The following is a 19,556-nucleotide window of genomic DNA, read 5'->3' on the forward strand; positions in this document are numbered from 1 at the left end:
TTTTGGAAAACCAGAAAAACCATATAATTTAGGGCTCAACAGGAGTTTGGGGGACAGCTATGGATTCTCCAAGCAGCAGACGAAAGCAGCACACATGTTTTGTCAGAGTTTATGTAAAAATATAGGTAACTGGTTCTTATTTATTACTGCCTCACCCTCTTGTGCTTGTCTCTGAACTCCAGCAATCAGCCAGACTTAAAAGAATGCATTAATTGCACAGAACTTATTTTTAAGATTTTTAGAACCAAACAATTCCAAACAGTAGAATTCTAAAGCCCCACAATTTCCTTTTGTCACTGTCCCAGCTCTGCCCGTAACTCCAGCCAAACCATGTTTTACAGAACAAGTAAAATGGCAACAGAAAGACAGAAAATTAAGCTACCAAGTTGTAACTGGGAGCACATTACACTGATGAAGTCCATGTCCATGCCGCATGTCTCAGCTCCATAACAGAATGGCATGTCGCTTGTTTCTGTATAACTTTCATCTTCTGCTTAGTGCCCAAGCCACTAGACCATGACTTTCCATCACCCTCAAAGTATAACTCTTATCCTTATAGTGGTTTTTATGTTTCTAAGGGCACATTAGGTGGTTTTGGTCCCTGGCCTTTCAAGGTCTTATCTTTCAAGTCACGTAACTGAGAAAATATTTAGTGTGCTGGACTTCTTAGGATGGTGATAGAATATAACATAAATAAAACTGACATATTATTATTTAATAATAGAAATATTAAGTCCAAGAACAGAAAATACTACAAAAGAAGATGGGAAAACATCTCTTTTGCTGCTGCTCTGTCTCACTTGACACATATGTGGGGAAATGAAAGAAATCAAGCTTGTTTAGTGCCAAATTGAGCTACTTTTTTTCCCCCAGGATTATCCAAATGCCTGAGGCATGCCTCACCTATCCCCTTTGCAGTCTGGCTCTCCTACAGGCTGCTTATCTCCTTGTGTGAAACACACTGTGTCGTGCTTCATGTCTTGTAGCTTACCATTACATCACCACTGAGAGATAAATCAATCTGAAAGACACGTTCAAAGATTTTTGGTCATGATGGCTTTGATGATATAAGGGTCACACAAGGAGCTTGTTTCCTGTTATTCTTCTATTCTTTGCAAAACTGTATATGGTGACATCTCCTTTAAATAGCCCCATCACTGAACGAATGGAAAGAGTGGATCATGGGACTGTCACTGGTGACTTAGGAAAAAGAGAAGGCAAGCTTTAACTGAGTTCTTGAGCCAATGAGAGCCAAACCTCTTCTTTCTTTTGCAGACTGCTAGCACTCTTGTTGTAGCTGAAGCCAAATCCTCAGGAATCTACAGCTGTGTGGCATCCAATAAAGTGGGAAAATCTGAAAGAAACGTCAGTTTTATTGTAACAGGTAAGATCTACTCCTCTATAGAGTTAAACGTGTCTCCTGATCCTGGAATTATAACTGTTAGGCTGTTGTGGCTTTTTAATATACCACAGTTTCAGAATTGACGTGATGTATGCACTTGTAAGCTCATACCATGCTTTTGGGTGATGCTGGTAGGTTTCACAGCACCTGGTCTGGATTTCTAGGGACACCAAATTGGTGAGTGACTCATTCCTCCCTCAAGTATCAAGCATGACAGAAATTACTCACAAATACAGCAATGAGTAATTCCCCATTTTGGTTCATCTCTGCAGTCATGCTGTACATGAAATTTTAGTGCATTTTCGCCCACCAGTAAGCCAGTTTCATGTGTGACACTGACAGTGTCTACAGCCTCGTTCTGCTGCCCACCAGGATATGTCACAACACAGTGTCTCTAGAACAGTGTCTGCAGGCAGCATGGTGCTAGAGACACCTGGGGTAACCCTCACAGATCTCAGAGGCAATGGCAACTTATAGGTGGAAAAGTGCCAGGATACAGACCACAGGGTTTCATCTCCTCTTCTGAGAGACAGCCTGGAATGTCATTTTGTGCCATGGCACTGAGAATTCCTATCTTGTTATACTCAAGTATGAGTATGCTTTCTGTTATTTTTGCATTATGAGATGTGTTTGGAGTTTTCACAAACAAATGACTTAATGTTTTACTTCAGGAATTACTGAAAAAAGTCCACAATGTGTTCTTGGGAATAACTACTGCATTATTCATCAACATAAAGTCTACATATGCAATTACAAAGGATTTGTTTTCTGTCAAAAGTTTTGTTTTGTTTATAAAGCAGTAGTTTTATGAACTTAGGCTGTTGGCAGTTTTCAGGGTAGATCATTAAAGAAATGTAATTCATTTGAAAATATGAGAAAAAGCAAAAAGGCTAAAATATTTAGATGCTTTAATCCCCAAATTGTAATCTCCGGAGTTTTTATGTTGTCATTCTCTTGCTTACAGTTCTGATGAGTGATTTTAGTGAAACTCATTCTATTTCTATTCTGACTAAACACACACTCAATAGATTCAGTAAAAAAAAATAAAATAAGCTGCTTCAAAAAATGTTCCCCCATCCAAACTCCGTATTTTTAAGATATTCTGACTAGCTGAGTGATAGAATACCAAGTTGGAAAGGGCCTCAAGGATCATCTGGTCCAACCTGTCTTGGGAAAAGCACAGCATCTTGTCCAGATGGATCTTAAAAGTGTCCAAGGTTGAGGAATCCAACACTTCCCTGGGGAGATTATTCCAATAACTGATTGTCCACATCGTAAAAAATTTCTCCTTGTGTCCAATCAGAGCCTCCCCAGGAGTAACTTGTGCCCATTACCCCTCATATTTTCCATGTGTCTTCTTTTAAAATAGGAGTCTCCAGCTTCTTTGTAGCTACCCTTTAAATACTGGAACGTGTTGATAGTCTCCCCACAGCCTTTCTTCAAGGCTGAACAAACCCAGTTTTCTCAGCCTCTCCTCATATGGCAGACTTTCCAGGCCTTTGATCATCTTTGTGGCACCTCCTTGGACCCTTTCCAGACTTTCCACATCTGTTTTGTATAGCGGGGACCCAAAGTGAACACAGTTTTCTGGATGTGGCCTGACAAGTTCTGAGTAGAGTGTAATGACTTCTTTATCTCTGCTGGTGATGCCTTTGTTGGTGCAACCCATCAGCCTGTTGACTTTTATTTTTGCCATGGCAACACCCTGTTCATTCATGCTGAGTTTGTTGTCCACCGCAGGTCCCTTTCCACAGAGCTGGTCCCCAGCTGAGTAGATGTGTTGACACAGATGAACTGGTTTTGTGCTTCCAGGAGAGCACCCTGTCCTCTAACTGGTAAAAGAGAAGAAAAGATAGCTTGGGCACCAATACCTTTCTCTGGCACCTCCAGGATTTTGTAGTCTTCTTTGAACCGGCCCTGATTCCATCTGGCTTCCATCCAACTTGCAGTATCACTCTTGTCCACACAGAAGAGTATCAATGAGTAGTAATAAGTGCTCTTGACAAGTTGTGGCACTGCCTCACCAACATTTCGGGCCTTAGCTACCAGGAGGCAGTATAACTCCCTGCCATGCCAGCAGATGGGCACCGCTGCAAGCACTCATCATTTCTCTTTAGGTATCCACTTTTGTGCTGCTTGTACCTGGCAGACTTCGTTTGTGGGTGTCTACAGCTGTTAAAGCTCCATGTCACAACACACTTTCACATTTAGAAAGTGCCAGTTTTCTGTAAATACAGAAAAATGGTAACAAGTATGAGAAGTATAAACAGATAAGTGACACATAGGCAGGTTGTTTGTTAAAGTACAGAAACAAGAAAAAACGTCTCCATGTTCTATTAGTGGAAGTGACAAGAACATTTGCCACCTTGAAGATGACTCTTGTCCCCACTCTCAGTTTTGCTTTCATCCCTATCCTCACATTGTGTGTGTTTGGACAGAAAGCTGAACACCACGCAGTTCTCCATAAATTACCATGCCAATGACAGTTTCATCTTTCTGTGGGTACTTCACATGAAACTTTGAGAAGTCACTGAGAATCATTCACTGAGAATGCTGCTCTTTCAACATGCAAGATGCTGAATTTGGCCTTCTCTAACTCTTACTCCTCAGTTTTCACAATATGACATGGAAGACCCTGAAACCAAATAAAGATGTACTTTGATGGACCCCATTCACCGTATCCAAATCTCCCTTTTAAAGTTTTGATGGTGGTTTCAAGTATTTTAGTGCAGTGACATGAAGGACCTAGTTTTCCTACTTAGACCTAACATTCTCTAGATCTTAACCAAGGATGGAAGGAAATCCTTCTGCTTGATACTAAAGCTTGCATGAGAACATGCAGAATTTTATGACTTTCCTTTGAAGAATCTTATATTGGCTGGTGTTCAGAAAGAGGAGTGTCAGCTTTATTACGTCTTGGAATTTCTTAACATCTTGACTGGTGGCAAACATTCTTTGTAGGGTAGTGAAGTTGAGATGCATCTGCCCTATGAGTTCCTGGAGCTGAGCACTTCAGCTGTGTGACATGGAAAGTCCTGATCATCCTCTGACACGCGTTTGCATTGACTGAAAGCAGTGTAAACAATACTGTTGTTTGGTTCCTACAAAATCCTGGTTATGCTCACCATAATTCTCCTCCCTCAGGCTGAGACCAAACTGCTGTGGCTGGGTACAGCCTGTATTTCACATCAAGAAACAAACATGTCCAGAATGTGCTGAAAAATGCACTGAGGGAGTAAAAACCTGGGAGCCTCAAATGCTGATGGATGTGAACAGGACACTGAAAAGTATTTCCTTCTGATGAGTCCAAAACCAATACTTCAGGTTTTGTGTGACAGCTTAGGGCTAGTTTATCTTATGTTGTTGAGTCTGCTGGCGCCATTTGAAGTCAGCCTGAGCCACACAAAATGTCTAAAAGTAAGAAAAGTGTCTAAGCAGGAGGGGATGATTCCTTGTAGGAAAAGGAGCTGCTGCCCTCTGTAGAAGGGACATGCCAGAAATTACTCCAAAGAGCAGATGGAGACAAAGCCTGTTCTTAACAGGAAGATCCCTTTCCTTGAAGGCAATCTCCCTCAGCCCTTGTCCTGGGGATGAGAAAATGCACGTACTCCAGTGAGGTGGCTGCAGGGCAATGAAGGGTTTCTTCCTTATAGGCAGAAACCATTAAGAAGGTGGTGGAAGAGCGTGTCACAGCAGCCCTTGTTTGGAGGTGACAAGCTCCACTCCTTCAGGCAGAGGTAAACATAAGGAAACTAGTGCCAACAGAGAGAACCTAGGAAAAACAAGCGCTTTCTTTAGTTACTGTAAATATCATTATTTCTGGGCTTAAAGTGAAACCCACCTATTTTTTCGTAGGAAGTTTGAGAGTGATATACATGAGTTTGTACACTGTGCCTGAGGGTGTATGACACGAGGACCATGGGCTTTGGAGTAGCTTTCCTATGGCTTCTGTCAGAAGAAGGGCATTTGTGTATTGTCACTGGCTGAGCTCTAAAAGCAAATCATTGTTCATGACTCAAAAGTAGCTGTGAAGTTTATATAAAAAGCAATCTAGAAAGGTGATTTCTGAAAGCTCTCCTTCTCACTGGTATGGAAGCAATCTCTGTAACAACACCTTTATGCCAAATTTAATTGTATTAACACCCTTTCATCCAGCCTGCCCCTTTCCCTACATTTTGGGCTGTTTTGCTGGCACACAGCAGGCCCATGGGTGTGTTTGCAATTACAGAGGGTGAAACAGGAACAGCTCTGCCTTATCTCCCTGGTTTCCCAATGTCACTAAGCGCATTTTATTTTGAGATTCCTGATGGTGCTTGGCAAAGATAAACAAAATCTTCCATCAGGAAACCTGGGAGCTATTTCCACAGGAAGCTTCAAATCACTAAAGTAAATAAAACCCTTTTACATTATTCCCAGCCACGTTATTCAGCTAGCCTGAGCCTGTAACAATTGCTGAGAGGTGTCATATATTAGGAGTCTTGTAGCCTTTAAACAAATGATTCTTCTGGAATCCTGTGCATTTTTCTTCTGTCCCTAGATTTATTCAGAAAATAGTCTTCACAGAAGGCATATTGAGGAAGAGCTCCAGACCTGACAACATAAAAGTAGTTGTAACTATATTATTCTGTTGGCATGCTATCCTTTTAAGCTAAAAATAGTTCATTTGCTTCAGTCCCCAGGGATCTTTAGTTTCATCTTAAGAGTTTTGCTTGGCTCTTCTTAGCTTTTACTGAGTACTGGCATCTTCAAAAGCAAAAATTACCACTATTTCTAACCAATACCCTGGCTTTCCCAACACACATCAAAACAATTTGAAATGTACTGTGAGTACACATGCAGCACCTTCTTTCCTCCAAATACTTATCCATATTCAAAATGCTGACCATTTGATTGTTTTTAAGTGTATCTGAATTTAATGCTTTTTAACAAAATCAGTTATGGGATTCATTTAATTTAACTTCAATCTTAGAGTCAGATCTCTAAGCCTAAGTTGATCCTGTAGGATCTCTTCATGATTAAGCATGAGGGACCAGGATCTCTAGAATGTGACCCATCTTAAAAGAATGGTTCTCACTGCCCTCTGGAGAAGCTTTTGTCACCTTTGTAAACCAAAACTTTTGCTCACATACAGAACACAGAACATCTATATTCAAGTTGATGTCTACATGTTTTGCAGCTGAGGCTAAACATGGTATATTCCATGTGTGGAGATGTTTCATCTTAATAGCAATCTTCCAGTCAACCTGTTCTTAATTGGGATTAGGATCTGGTACCACGCACTCTTACATATCAAACAGGATCCTGAAGGTAGTCACTCATAGATGAGTTCATGATATTTGAAGATTTTCTTATAGCTTTGTTTGCCAGAGAGAGAAAAGTGGTATCCCAATGGAACATAAGTGGAACAATTTAACCCCCAGGCTTTAAAACCAATTCTATATATTTTAGTGTCACTGCCTCCACCAGGTTGGTCTTTGGACTGCACACCTGAACTACAGCCAATGACAAGCACACACTTTGCTCCCACTGCAGGGGCACGATGAGTTCAGCCAGCAGAAATCAGACCTCTCCCCTGGGAGGCATCTACTGTCAGGAGTAATTTCAATCCAGGACTAGCAGGAGCTCATTTGCCCTCTGTTTAACAGGGCTAGGTGTGGAGAAGAGGATGTTAAGGTGAATAACTGATGCCAGGCTTCCAATAGGCAGAGTGCAGTGAGCAGGTTATGGTCATGATTTCTCTGGAAGGCAAGGTAGATCAGTTTGCAATGTGGGGATTTAGGGGGATACTTTTTGATGGATTGGTCAAACAGTGAGAGAGGTTAATGAAAGAATACGTGGGATATTGTTCATTTGAGAGGTGCTTTTTACACATTCCTGCTGAATTGACGTTAGCCTGAAGCAACACTGGTAAGAATGAACTGAAAGGAAGTCAGCATTGAGCCGTTCATGATCTAAGAAACAAGAAAAGAAGGTATAACTCTCCCTTATGAAAGAAGAAGCCATTCTTAGGATTTCAAGTCAAGTTTACAGCCAAGTGCCGTAGCAATTAGTAGTGAAAGAACAATTGAAAATGGCCACAGTCAATGTCACTTGACCGAGAAGAAGGAAATGACTTTATCAGAATATTGGCTACAAATAAACCAAGAGAGGTTGCATTCTAGGAGCAAAACTTGGAAGTGCTTTCTCTCAGGAACTTACTCCTACTTTCACTGAGGTCAGTGGTGTAAGTGCCTCTCTGGAGGGATGAGCCCCAGGTGGAGGCAGCTGGGAGGCAGCTGACACCACCACAGCTCTGCACCACTCCCCAGGTGGAGGAAGTTGCAAGTGACATTAAATAAACTCCAAACAGGACCTTTTCAAGTAGGACTTTCTACGTTGTTGGCTAAGCGACTCCTGCCTGAACCATCTTCTATGAAGTGAAAACTTAACCCGTGTCTACACTTAGTAAATTGTTAATGCAATGATCCTTAGTTTCTCTCAGGTGAAAATATCTCTCACCTGTGTTAATGCCAAGCCACCTGAAAATGGTATCTTCATCCTAGTGCTGCCCACACACACAGCTGGCCACCCAGGGCAGAGGGTACTGCTTCTGCTGACCTCTTGGGGGGCTGGTAGGCTTTAAATGTGGGGAGGTTAAACACCTCTGTTCCGAGAGAAATCTCAGGCATGTGATCACAGATGTTGCAATTTCTCAGGACATGAACATTTTTAAGAAGTAGACATACTTTATCTGAATACTTGTGAGTAACACAAAAACAGTATGATGCATGATGAAATGCAGTATTTTTATACTGCCCTCTTGAGAATTCTTTTCTCTTATGAAGTTCACAAGCTGGAGCTGTGATCAGAATATTCCTCCTTTTTCATAGTCCCACTGAGCTGTCTTTAAATAATTCTGCTTTTGGTACTTTGCCCCAGTCTGTCTTAACTTGGCACAACATTTATACAAACGTATTACTTCCAAGAGCAACTTCAGTTTACACCAGCTGACATCTAAGGGCAAGTGTATCATAGCTCCAAGACAAATTATAAGAATAGCTGGAGCTTGAGTGTATGAAAGGAAAGATTACAGGCTTGAGCAGGAAGACAACAACATTGATTAGTTCAAAGACTTCCTGATAAAGGGGAAAATATATGCTGTGTTAATTTTGGCTCATAAGTTCCATACAAACTGAAAAGTGTTCTTGATTTTTTGACAGATGTACCAAGCGGATTCCATATTAGTTTGGAAAAAATGCCCATTGAAGGAGAGAATTTGGTATTGTCCTGTTCGGCCAACAAATTCCTGTACAAAGACATTGCTTGGATTTTACCTAGGACAGTCAACAATCAGACGAAAGCAAGGAAGTCTCACAACAGGGAGTACTCCATCACCCTCACTCTGACCATCAAAAACGTTTCCCTGGAGCACTCAGGCACCTATGCCTGCCGAGCAAGGAACATATACACGGGGAAAGAAGTGCTTCAAAAGAAAGACGTTACGATCAGAGGTGAGCACTGCAACAAAAAGGCTGTTTACTCTCGGATCCTCAAATATAAAAGCACAAGGAATGATTGTACAACACAAAGCAATGTAAAACATTAAAGGACTCATTAAAAACAGTAAGAGATGTCTCATATCATCTTGATTTTTTTTATTGCTGTTGCTACCTTTCAAGCCCTGAGGTGGTGCTCGTTTCCCCATGGGTTGGAAATAGGAGGAATAGCAAACAAAATCCTAACGCGTGAGCTTCCAGTTGAGTTCAGACGGGTGTTTTCTGCTTTGAAAAGGCACAACGAAGCTGGGGTTTGGAAGATCCCCTGTGCTACATTTTACATGTCGTTATTTTTTTCTCTTGCTGTCTCCTACTGAGCAATAAGGAAAACTTTGGATCAATCTTTTCTTCCGCTTTGATATCAGCCTCATCAGAAGTGTCAAAGCTGAATAAACTGATTAACTTTAAAAACTGCTGTTTTCAGTCAACAATGGACATTTAATAAGCTAACTTGAATGTGCAGAATGAGCACAATTCAGTTTGAGATTGACTGGACTACATATTTTTTATTTTAATCTGATCTTGATGGACTTATAAATATTACCTGCTGAGCAAGTTCTAATACTTATTTATTTGAAATTATTTTCTACACTAAAGTACATTAATCTTAAAAAAGTATCTTCTAAAAGAAGTATGCAGGGAAGAAATAAAAATGTTGATATAATGCACAGACCTATCATATCATTTATAATAATGATGATTTACAACTGACAGACATGAATCATGTTTCTCCAAATAAATCCAGGTAGACTTCCAGTTGCTGTGTTGGTCAATTTTTAAAGTCAGTTCTGCACTAATGTTAAAAACTACTGATTAAAGTGTGAGTGTTGCTTCTGGCCTGAAGATTCAGGAGTTTGTAATGTTGTAATTATTTTATTAAATGAGGAATGTTACACTAACATGACTGACAAGGTTTTAGCCAGCACGGTTAGTTAATACATTTTTAAAATACAAATTCAAAATTGAAGCCATTAAAGATATTCATTGCTTTTGGTATGCAAATGACAATTGGATTTATTATGTGGATTAAGAACCAGCGAAACTGCTGAAGGACAATTAAGGGCAACCTAAGAATTCCTTGTGAGCATTTCCCCTTTTCTTTTCTTTTGTCATGATTTTGCTATGAGATGTTTCTGTGTGCTATAAATTCTGTATAAGGAAGAAGTTACTATTTTTAATAGATCTGATAACTTTATTTTTTTACAATACATAGCTTTTATTATTTTTTTGTTACATTTATGATCGATCATTTATATAGCATTTACATAAGCCGTAACAAAACAGACCACAATGACCAAAATAGCTACAGCAAAGGAACAAAGTGGCTGTGCTTTTAAAATAGAGGGTGACAACATGACAGTTTCTCTGCGCTTGGGAACTCACCAGACTATTTCCTCCTTTAGGTATCAAGACCGTGTCCCACGGCTAAACTTGCCTTTCACGTGGGAATTGCTTTTGTCAAGTGTGAAAGGGTAAACAATAGCATTTCCCCATAATGCCAGTTTCATGGAGCCTAAAATGCTTAGAAAACAATTGATAACCTGGAAGTTGTCAGAGTAAAGAAAAGAATAATCATTTATATCTTGAAATGTCACCTATAGCCTGCTTGTATACAGTAACTCTTTTGTTCATTATTAGCGTGATGCCTTCCAGAAACAATGCGTTCTTGCAAAGGGATCAGGCTCTCTTTTTTTTCCTAAAACATGCATAAAATGCAAGTGAAGTCGTTGGTGACTGCTTAAAAATGGAGCAAGCGCACTCTTTAGCATTTGCAATTGTTCAGAAGAGCTACAATACAGAATCCCCTATTTTCCTAGGGTATTTTGTGGGAAGACATTTGATGGCAAGGTGGGCGGTGATGACAGGACATTATGAATTTTCCATGGCCCTGGGAGCCTATGCATGATGATTTGTAGCAGCCAGTTGCCAGGCAATATGAGCTTGGGTCAAAAAAAAAAAACCCAAAAAACCCAAAAAAGACATGTGGCAATTAGACTGTTCTTGTGTGAAATTGTTGTGCATTGCAATGATGTATGTCACTGCTGAGTGGAGGTCCCACCAGCCTGGTCTCAACCAGCACCCAGAGGGCCACGCTGTGCAAGGATGTCATAACATCCCAAGGTGGCTGTCCGTGTTGGAGGGCACAGAGAAAGCTCGCTGGAAACCTTTGAGGAAAGCAGCTCTTGGTGGCAGGATAAAAACTACTGATGTCACTTTTGATGTCTTCAGATGACTGGAGAATCTCATGGGTTTGGGGGATTTCTCTGCCTTCTGTTGTGTAATATATTGTTTAGGGAGAAAGGTGTGAATTATATTTCTTCTTTTTTTTTTTTTTTTATTTTTTTCAGTGTTTAAAATAAAGCTTGTATTTATATTTTTGTACTGATTAATAAAAAGTAAGTGAACAGACAACATAATCATAACAAAGGGCAAAAATGGATGGAATGCAAATGTAAACCCAAAGATTAACGAATTGTAATTTTTTCCCTTTGTTTGCTTTTAAAAATGCAAATTTCCCCTCCCTACCATCCCAGATCAGACAAGTACTCTGACCAATGTCTTTTTCTCCCCTCTGTGACCCCCCTGTCACTCCCCTGGGCCAAATTCTGCCTACAATGAAGTTCCTCAGAGTAACTGAGAGCAGAGTTTGGCCAGAAAAGCAGCATTTATGAGCAAGCACAAAGGCTGGGGTCAGGTCTGGGAGGCTACCCTGGGTGCTGAGCCCCACACTGTGCTGGTGGCCAGGCTAGCCCCTAGGCTTTGGAGTGAGCAGAGAGGGACATTGGAAACTGTCCCCCTTGGCTTCACTGCAAAAATGAATGGGAGAAAACAGGTGGTTTGCAAAAGAGAATAATCCTCAGGTTGACCAAGTCCTTGAAAAAGCAGCTGATTGTAGCAGAGAAATTATTGAAAGTATGTGAATGATGACTTAGGTTTTAAGCAAAGAAGTTTTTCCTAATATGAAATTCCATCTTTAGTGTATGGCTATAAACAAATTAAAATTAATCACAACTCACAGAACGTGTGATTTGCCTTTGTTGTGTAATCTTGTCTGCATTCATTTTGGATGTCTGGGCTGGGGTGTCTGTCAGGGACTGCTGGTAAATGTGGAGTTCTATTCAGCAGGTGTGTGTGGATATGCCTCAGACCATACCTGTTCATAGTGTTGTGAAAAATGAGAACTGAACAAAAAATTGAGATGAGGTATCAAGGAGAAGAGGGAGTCTTCTTGGCTGCAAGGCAAATATAGTTGACTATGTCATTGTGTAGGTATGTGATGAAGAATTCATGGTGTTTCTCATAAGCAATGCTGTTTGGGAAGAGGGAACAAATTGTCTACCAGGCTGTAAACAACAAATATCATTGCCTGTGGAAATTACTGGCTTGCAGCTCAGAAAAGCCCAGAAGCCACAGTCATTGCACAGTCATGACTGTGTTGGAATTAATTTCAAGGGGTAAGGGCAAAGATAGGCCACTTTAAAAGTGTTTTTAGTGCTGTGGGGCTCATGCATGCAGCATAAGCTGGTGGTACGTAGGGGTATAATATTTCTGGAGAGTTTTTACTTATGGCTTATATTACTCATTAATTATGAAGGTGGAAATGTCTGATGGTTAGTTTTCTGTAAGGATAAAGAAAAATCTTCTAAACAAAGAATAACAGAAATTCAGCTGATTCTGAACTTGGTGTATTGGCATCTGTTTCAGCTTGAAAGAAAATATTTGTAAATAGTTGATTTCTGCTTCTTTTTATTTTGTTTCATATTGGGAATGTGTGTATTACCGTGTTAGTAATTGCTGATCCTGGGAAGGGAAGCCTTGAAGGGAAAGACTGTAAATAATTGGGGAATTTGAGGGAATCTGCAGAGCATTTCCATCTGTGACACTGCTCAGGAGCTCCCTGAATTCTCTGTCACTGCTTTAAATGGACCAAAATACCAAAAACAATTATGCAAGAGTTGCAAATGTGAATGAAAGATGTTGCCATATAATGTGCATAAACGCTGTAAATATCTTGACCTTTGTTAGAACAGCCTTCAGCACTGTATGAAATGAGGGAAGGAGTGGCAAAGGGTTGAAACGATCATGAGATATTTTTTTTCTTTCAGGGATGACTATAACATTATATTTGTACTGTGTTTTTGAAATGCTGTGGTGTGGTTTGACCAGGCCTGGTTATGTTGAGCCAAATACGTGAAATGCAAAAGTGGAATAATTTATGAAGACATTGGTACAATGCTTCTGTGCTCATGGTTACTGGCTTTTGATTCTGTGAGTTTACTGAATATGATTTGTAACTGTTCTCTTTAAAGCAAGTAAATTATCTAAGTCACATTCATGGATATATATCATGGTGTACAGAGCTGCAAAGTGCTATCAGCAACACAGAGATACTCTGCTACAAGGGTGTCCTGGTGGTTCTTCAGATCTTTGGTGTCACAGGTTGTTTCTTTTGATGATGAGAAGCTGAGCTTTCATAGAAAATCATTGCCTTTGATATAAACAAGCGTGGCTGGTCATGGAACTGAGAAAATCTTTTGAACACTGTCATCATTGGGTCTTCACTGGTCACCATAACATACCATGGCTGAGTTATGGGAGTTCTCTGCACACACCAAACCCTCCTGAGCAAAGTAAAACAGTAAATAAATCAGTGAAAAATGAGCTTGGTAGAACAGCTGTAGCAGTCTCTAACAAAGAGAATAAAATGAGTGTAGGGGAGATAATTAAATCCCCACCATTACAAGAATGTAAAACAAAGGTGTTGTTTTGTCTTATAGCTCAAGAGGCACCAGCCCTGCTGCGGCAGCTTACGGATCAGACAGTGAACGCCAGTAACTCTGCCATGTTGGAGTGCCAGGTTCGTGGTATTCCTGAGCCCCAGATATCCTGGTTTAAAAACCATGAGGAAATACAGCAAGAACCAGGTGAGAGCTTTGTGTACTCACCTACCTCTTACAGCAGGCTTTTTTATTTACCCATCTGCCTTAGCCATTTGCAGAGTCATTGGCACCAGTACCTAGATGCAAGGAAGGCAGTCAGCCAGTAACCCAGGTGCTCCAGGTTATTCTGTCTCAGTCCAAAACACGAGCCAGGCTGGAGATCTAGACACAACAGGTCTCTGCGGAATTGGTGAAAAAAATTTCATCTTACAAGAGTCATCTCCAGAGAAACATATTTCCCTCCATTTGTTATAGAGGGAGCTCAAGGATCAGGTATCTTGGTCAGCAGATAACTAGGCAAGAGAAAACCAAGCTCTCGTGATATGTATGGAAGTACAAGTGGTAGTCTGTGATCAGGCACTCAAAGTCTGTTCATGAGTCAAAAGCTATCCAGGAGACTAAATCCATGTCTGGAGTGTCCAAAAACCAAATGCATCTACTGGTGGCAGAGGATCCAGGTGTCATGCAACAGAAAGCAGCAGCTTCCCAGGTGACACGTTGCAACAACTGGAAAACTTTGGGAGCTGTTTACTGCTGTTTCTGGAATGTGGCTTCAAAGATCAGCTACAGCTAAATGTCCAGCTGCTAGCACCACAGTCGTGGAAGTGTTCCTTGGATGCTTCAGATGGAAATGAATGACGGAGGCAAAGGCAAAACCTTTGTCATGGGAATTCATGCACATCTGGTTCAGAAGCACGCACTGAGACAGAATTAAAACACTCAGCAAAAATGTTAAAGGAGATTTGATCCATAGAAACTTGAATTTAAAGTGTAGAATTTAACTTCTGCAGAACATTTTAGAAAGTTTGTAGTTATGGTTGTGTCCTGAGTTATTGGAAATTACTACAGCATGAATAAAAACAACTGGAAAAAAAATTCTGAGGATTTCTCCAACTGAGTAATAAACCTGTGCAGACTTGCAGCCCAGGCACTAAGCTTCACCTAGAGACATATTCCATGAGGCTTTAAAGTGATCACATTGCTGTAGTGTGCATTAATAGCACTATATTCCAAGATGAATGTTATGTGTCTAACTTGGGTGTAATGCAATAGATACAATTAGGAGCCAGGGAAATGTCTCCAGAGGGTAGGTCAGAGCACTTCAGTTAGGTGCCTGAAATAGATGCTGGGAACACATTTAGATGGGACTGTAGTTCTGACGGAGCCAAACATAAGTGTGTACTTGTCTGCACATTTCCTGGCTAGAAGGTGCCCTAGCAGCAGTCCTGAGGTCAAATCTGCTCCCTGCCTCTTCCTTGCTTCTTGGAATATTGTCCAGGCTGGCTTCTGGGTTGACCTAGCTGAAATAAACCAGATGTTTAAAACTTCAGGTAACTCCTGTGTTTTAGGGTACTCCTCATGGGAATTCTCTTTGCACTATCCGGAGCCCCTTTGCAAAGCAGCCCATCATTCCATGCCACATGGGCAGGGGAGATTTGGAGCAAGTCTGCTGCCCAGAGGGACAGTCTGAATGGCTTTTGAAAGGGCTCTAAGCTTGAGCTGCCTCTGGGGCAGATCTGGGCCCATAAGTGCAGTAATCAGATTATCCTTTCTCCAAAAGCTGCAGACATGCTAAAGTGCTCACCTGGATGAAAGCATAGGCACAGTGCTATCAACATAATCAGTCCTAAGTACTTCCAAGGCTTAGGCTGTGCTTTTTGACTCACGCAAATGTTTTGTAAACACTGATTTCCAAGAGACTCACAAGATGTCCAAATGTATTTGGCTTTCCTGCAGATAACATTGTGGCTCAGATTTCTTTTGAGAAGAGCTTGAAGCAGATATTACACAAGGGCCAGCTTTTGTTTATATCCTGGCTCCCTCTCATTGCAAAATATTTCATTTCACAGGAATAATTTTAGGGCCCGGAAGCCGAATGCTGGTTATTGAAAGAGTGAAAGAGGAGGATGAAGGACTTTACCAGTGTATAGCCACCAACCTGAAAGGGTCCGTGGAGAGCGCGGCGTATGTCACAGTACAAGGTAAAACACCACACTAAATGGGAAGAGCAAGCCCTCCAGAGTGATGTTCTTAGGCTGGAAGGACAGGGGTATGACCTGGCACTCATCTGGTGATCTCTGAAGCAATTTGAAGGAAGTTCTAGCAAGGGAAGCGTACCAGGTTGGAAAGGAAGCCCAGCAGGAAATGCTAACTCAGAGTGTGTTTACACTGACCTAAAAAGAAGAATTGCTTCAACCCAACAAAGATCAGGTCAGGGTAGAAGACAAATGTAAATTTAGTATCAGCAAAACAAACAAAAAACAGAATATGTAACACTTTTTTACCGACACATTTTCATTTCAGGTTAATTCCGTAGAAATTAGAGGACTGGGATATTCTCATTTATTTATTTTCTATGTAAAGTGAACTGCCAAATCAGACTGGAATATTTTAGCCTAGCAGTAGCTACATATGCAAAGGTACTACTACAAAGCAATTTGATCTAGTTATTTCTGTAACCATTACTTGAGTTATCTTGCTAGTCATTTCAATGTCCAGCATTGCTCTGACTTCTGACAATCTCAACTCATGCCTGTGGCAGTCATTTCTACAAATTAATTTTACATTGAATAAAAACGAAGTTTATTAAGTGACCTTTCAGTTTCATTGAGTACCATTTTGGCTCATGAATTAGGAGATTAGAGAAGTAGGTTGACATTCTCCATATAAGCCAGTGTCATGCATGTATTCAATTTCATATAATCTGTTTTACTGACCTGGTGTTAAGTAGTCCTAGGTGCATTTAGTTGTTCCTTATAGAACGTAATTAGAATATCACCAGACCTCTTAGGCAGAATTATATGTTTGTGAATGTTCTCATATAATTGTTAAATGTGTCTGAATACTTCTCAGTATTGATTTTTTGCCGTAAGTGTGTTACCAGTCAGAGTTAATGGTAATGATACAATGATGTTTTTGCTTTAAAAGGTCAGGGATAATTATATGCACTTGTGGGCTGGCCTAAGCAGTGAAATTGAGGAGTTAAAATACCTATCCCCTTATGACTAATTATAGAATCATAGAATGATCTGGGTTAGAAGGATCCTCAAATATCCTATAGCTCAGGCCTGGTCTAGTGGAAGGCAGGAACATCTCCATCAGACCAAGTTTCTCAAAGCTCCCTCCAACCCAGCCTTGAGCACTTCCAAGGATGCGGCATGCAGAACTTCCCTGGGAAACCTGTGCCAGGGCCTCATCACCCTCAGAATAAAAAAATTCTTCCTGATATCTAATCTAAGCCTGTCCTCTTTCAGTGTGAAACCATTCTCCCTCATTCTCCCTTCTCCTATTGCTCCATGCCCTTGGAAGAAGTGACTCCCCAGCTCTCTATTAAAGGTCTCCCTGGAGCCTTCTCCTCTCCAGGCTGAATGAATTCCAGCTGTCCCAACCTGTCTTCATAGGAGAGGTGCCTCAGCCCTCTGGTCATCTTTGTGGCCATCCTCTGGACTTGCTCTGAAAGATCCACATCATTCTTACGTTGGAGGCCCCAACATAACAGCTGGATGCAGCACTCCAGATGGGGTCTCACAACAGTAGAGTAGAGTAGAGTAGAGTAGAGTAGAGTAGAGTAGAGTAGAGTAGAGTAGAGTAGAGTAGCATAGAGGAGAGTAGCATAGAGGAGAGAGGCAGAATCAGCTCTCTCTGAGTGCCTTGGTAATGCTAAGGGTTTTACAGCTGCTGTAACAGCTAAATGAATAACTTGTGCCAGCCGCTTGCTGTCCAAATCATCCCACTAATCATAGTCCTGGACAGTGTAATTCATTATTGTATTGATTTTTAACATAATTGAAGCTTGGCTGTTTATTGCAACCACAAACATTCTGTCAGATGGCTTCTAGGAAGTCATATATCCTAGTCCAGAGGAGAGGAAGGAGAGCAGCCAGGAAGGCTTCTTCTGTGGTTACGTGTCCTGAGGGACCACAAGCAATGTTCTTGTACGACTTCTACGGGAGCAGGAGACGAAGACTAGCACATTAAAATTTATGGCTTTGAGACTGGATGATAAAAAGAGAGACAGTTTGTCTTATCTACTATGACCAAGGAAAATGCCTTTCCACTCTTTTCCTACTGCATGAAGGGATGTCACTAGAGGCTTTTTTTACTCGTTGATACACTGCTCTGGAGTGTCTGTCCTTCTCACAGGAAATGGCAGCCTCCCACCTCATCCCTGAGCCTGGAGGGAAAAGATCAGGGCTTGAATGTGGGGCTTTGTCTAAGCCTTGCCACTTTCTTGTCTCTCTGAGAAACACAGGCCCTGTGCCTGCTGCTGTGAGCACCAGAGCCTCTCCTCTGTCCCAGGACTCTCGGAACATGGGGCTGCAGATCAAAGGGAACAGAGCAGCGCCTCATGTCGATGGCCACGTTTAGCAGATTGGAAGAGTAGTTTGTGAATGAGTCAGGAAGGAAACTGTCTGCTCTCTTTATTTCCTCTGAAAAAACATTCTTATACTGACAGATAAAACAATGTGTTATTTTTGTGTCCGAGATGGATGAATGGATGGTGGAATCAAAGGGCCATTTTTAAATAATTGCAGGCTGTGTTTGGTTTGGAAGCAGAGGTTGCTGGGCTGTCTCTGGAGCAGAAGGGCCATGTCTATGGGCATGTCAGAGCAATCTCTCTTGGCTGAGAAACCAGAGAGGCAGCAAATCTGCAAGGACAGAGTAGAAACAGCAAATGGCTGCCAGAGCACCCAGCAGGTGGAGGGGACTGTACCCCTGAAAGTCTGGGGAGAAGTGCTGCTGGGCATGTGGGGAACACAGACTCTTGGGCAGCTCTTTTTTTGGGGGGGTGGTCTACAAGCTTGCAGAATTGCCATGAAAGCCATTTTCTGCTTCCCCTACTGAGGACCCTCACACCCCCAGGGATAGTTGTAGAGGTGCTGCTTTGAAGGAGATGTGTTGATAAAGGAAGGGGCACCTTTTACAGCTCATGCTCCCTGAAATATGGCCATATAACAAGCAAAGGAATACAGCAATGTGCCCTGCCTTAAAGCTGTTGTTTGATAACTTAATGTGAATCCTGTTGATGAAAAGGAAAACATCTAATTTATTCATTGAACTATTCTGACACTATGAAAATGGTGCTAGCTTTTAAAATAACTTTTATTTAAATTACTTCTTTTAAATAACTTATCTATCTATCTATCTCCCTACCTACCTACCTACCTACCTAACCTTTCTGACTTTGTTTCTCAAAAAGTTGTGGTGCCTTTTGAGTCACGCTGAAGTCATCAGGAACTTCTTCATGAAGTTTAACTAGAATTGCCACAGCTACTAAAGGAAGTTCAGCCTGGGTTATGACTTCAGTTTGCAAGATTAAAGGTGGACATCAGGGGACACTAAGACTCCTGTTACCTCAGAAGTCCACTAAAGGGGGTTGGAATGGGTCCTGGTGGTCAACAGTTCAACCTTGGTTCAAACAATGGTCTGGCTAAGTTCTGACAGTCTGTGAGGATGGACATTGCTCAGCATCTCTGAGCACCTGTAACTTTTCTCTAAAAAGTTCTTTTTCTGTTTCTCTGCTTCTGCTACATCTCTTCTGTATTTTTCTTTATATTCTTGGATTTCTCAGTCTCCTTTGGACTGAATTCTTCTGGGATCCTCCCTCATGGGGAGCCCTGCTTATCTCAGTTCTTATGATTCGAAGAAAACTCCCAAGCTCATTAGAATCTTGTTTCT

The 19,556-nt window shown here is 41.2% G+C and overlaps 1 protein-coding gene across 1 annotated transcript in view; it reads left to right on the forward strand.

The window, feature by feature from the left end:
• FLT1 (fms related receptor tyrosine kinase 1) overlaps nucleotides 1-19,556 on the forward strand; it is a 109,272-nt gene that overhangs the window by 59,182 nt on the left and 30,534 nt on the right. The window contains exons 12-15 of the mRNA XM_015623010.3: nucleotides 1,276-1,384; nucleotides 8,602-8,892; nucleotides 13,716-13,862; nucleotides 15,728-15,859. Coding sequence (XP_015478496.1) covers nucleotides 1,276-1,384; nucleotides 8,602-8,892; nucleotides 13,716-13,862; nucleotides 15,728-15,859 — 679 coding nt within the window. The remainder of the gene's footprint in view (nucleotides 1-1,275; nucleotides 1,385-8,601; nucleotides 8,893-13,715; nucleotides 13,863-15,727; nucleotides 15,860-19,556) is intronic.

This window comes from Parus major, chromosome 1 (genome assembly GCF_001522545.3).
Source record: "Parus major isolate Abel chromosome 1, Parus_major1.1, whole genome shotgun sequence".
NCBI lineage: Eukaryota > Metazoa > Chordata > Aves > Passeriformes > Paridae > Parus > Parus major.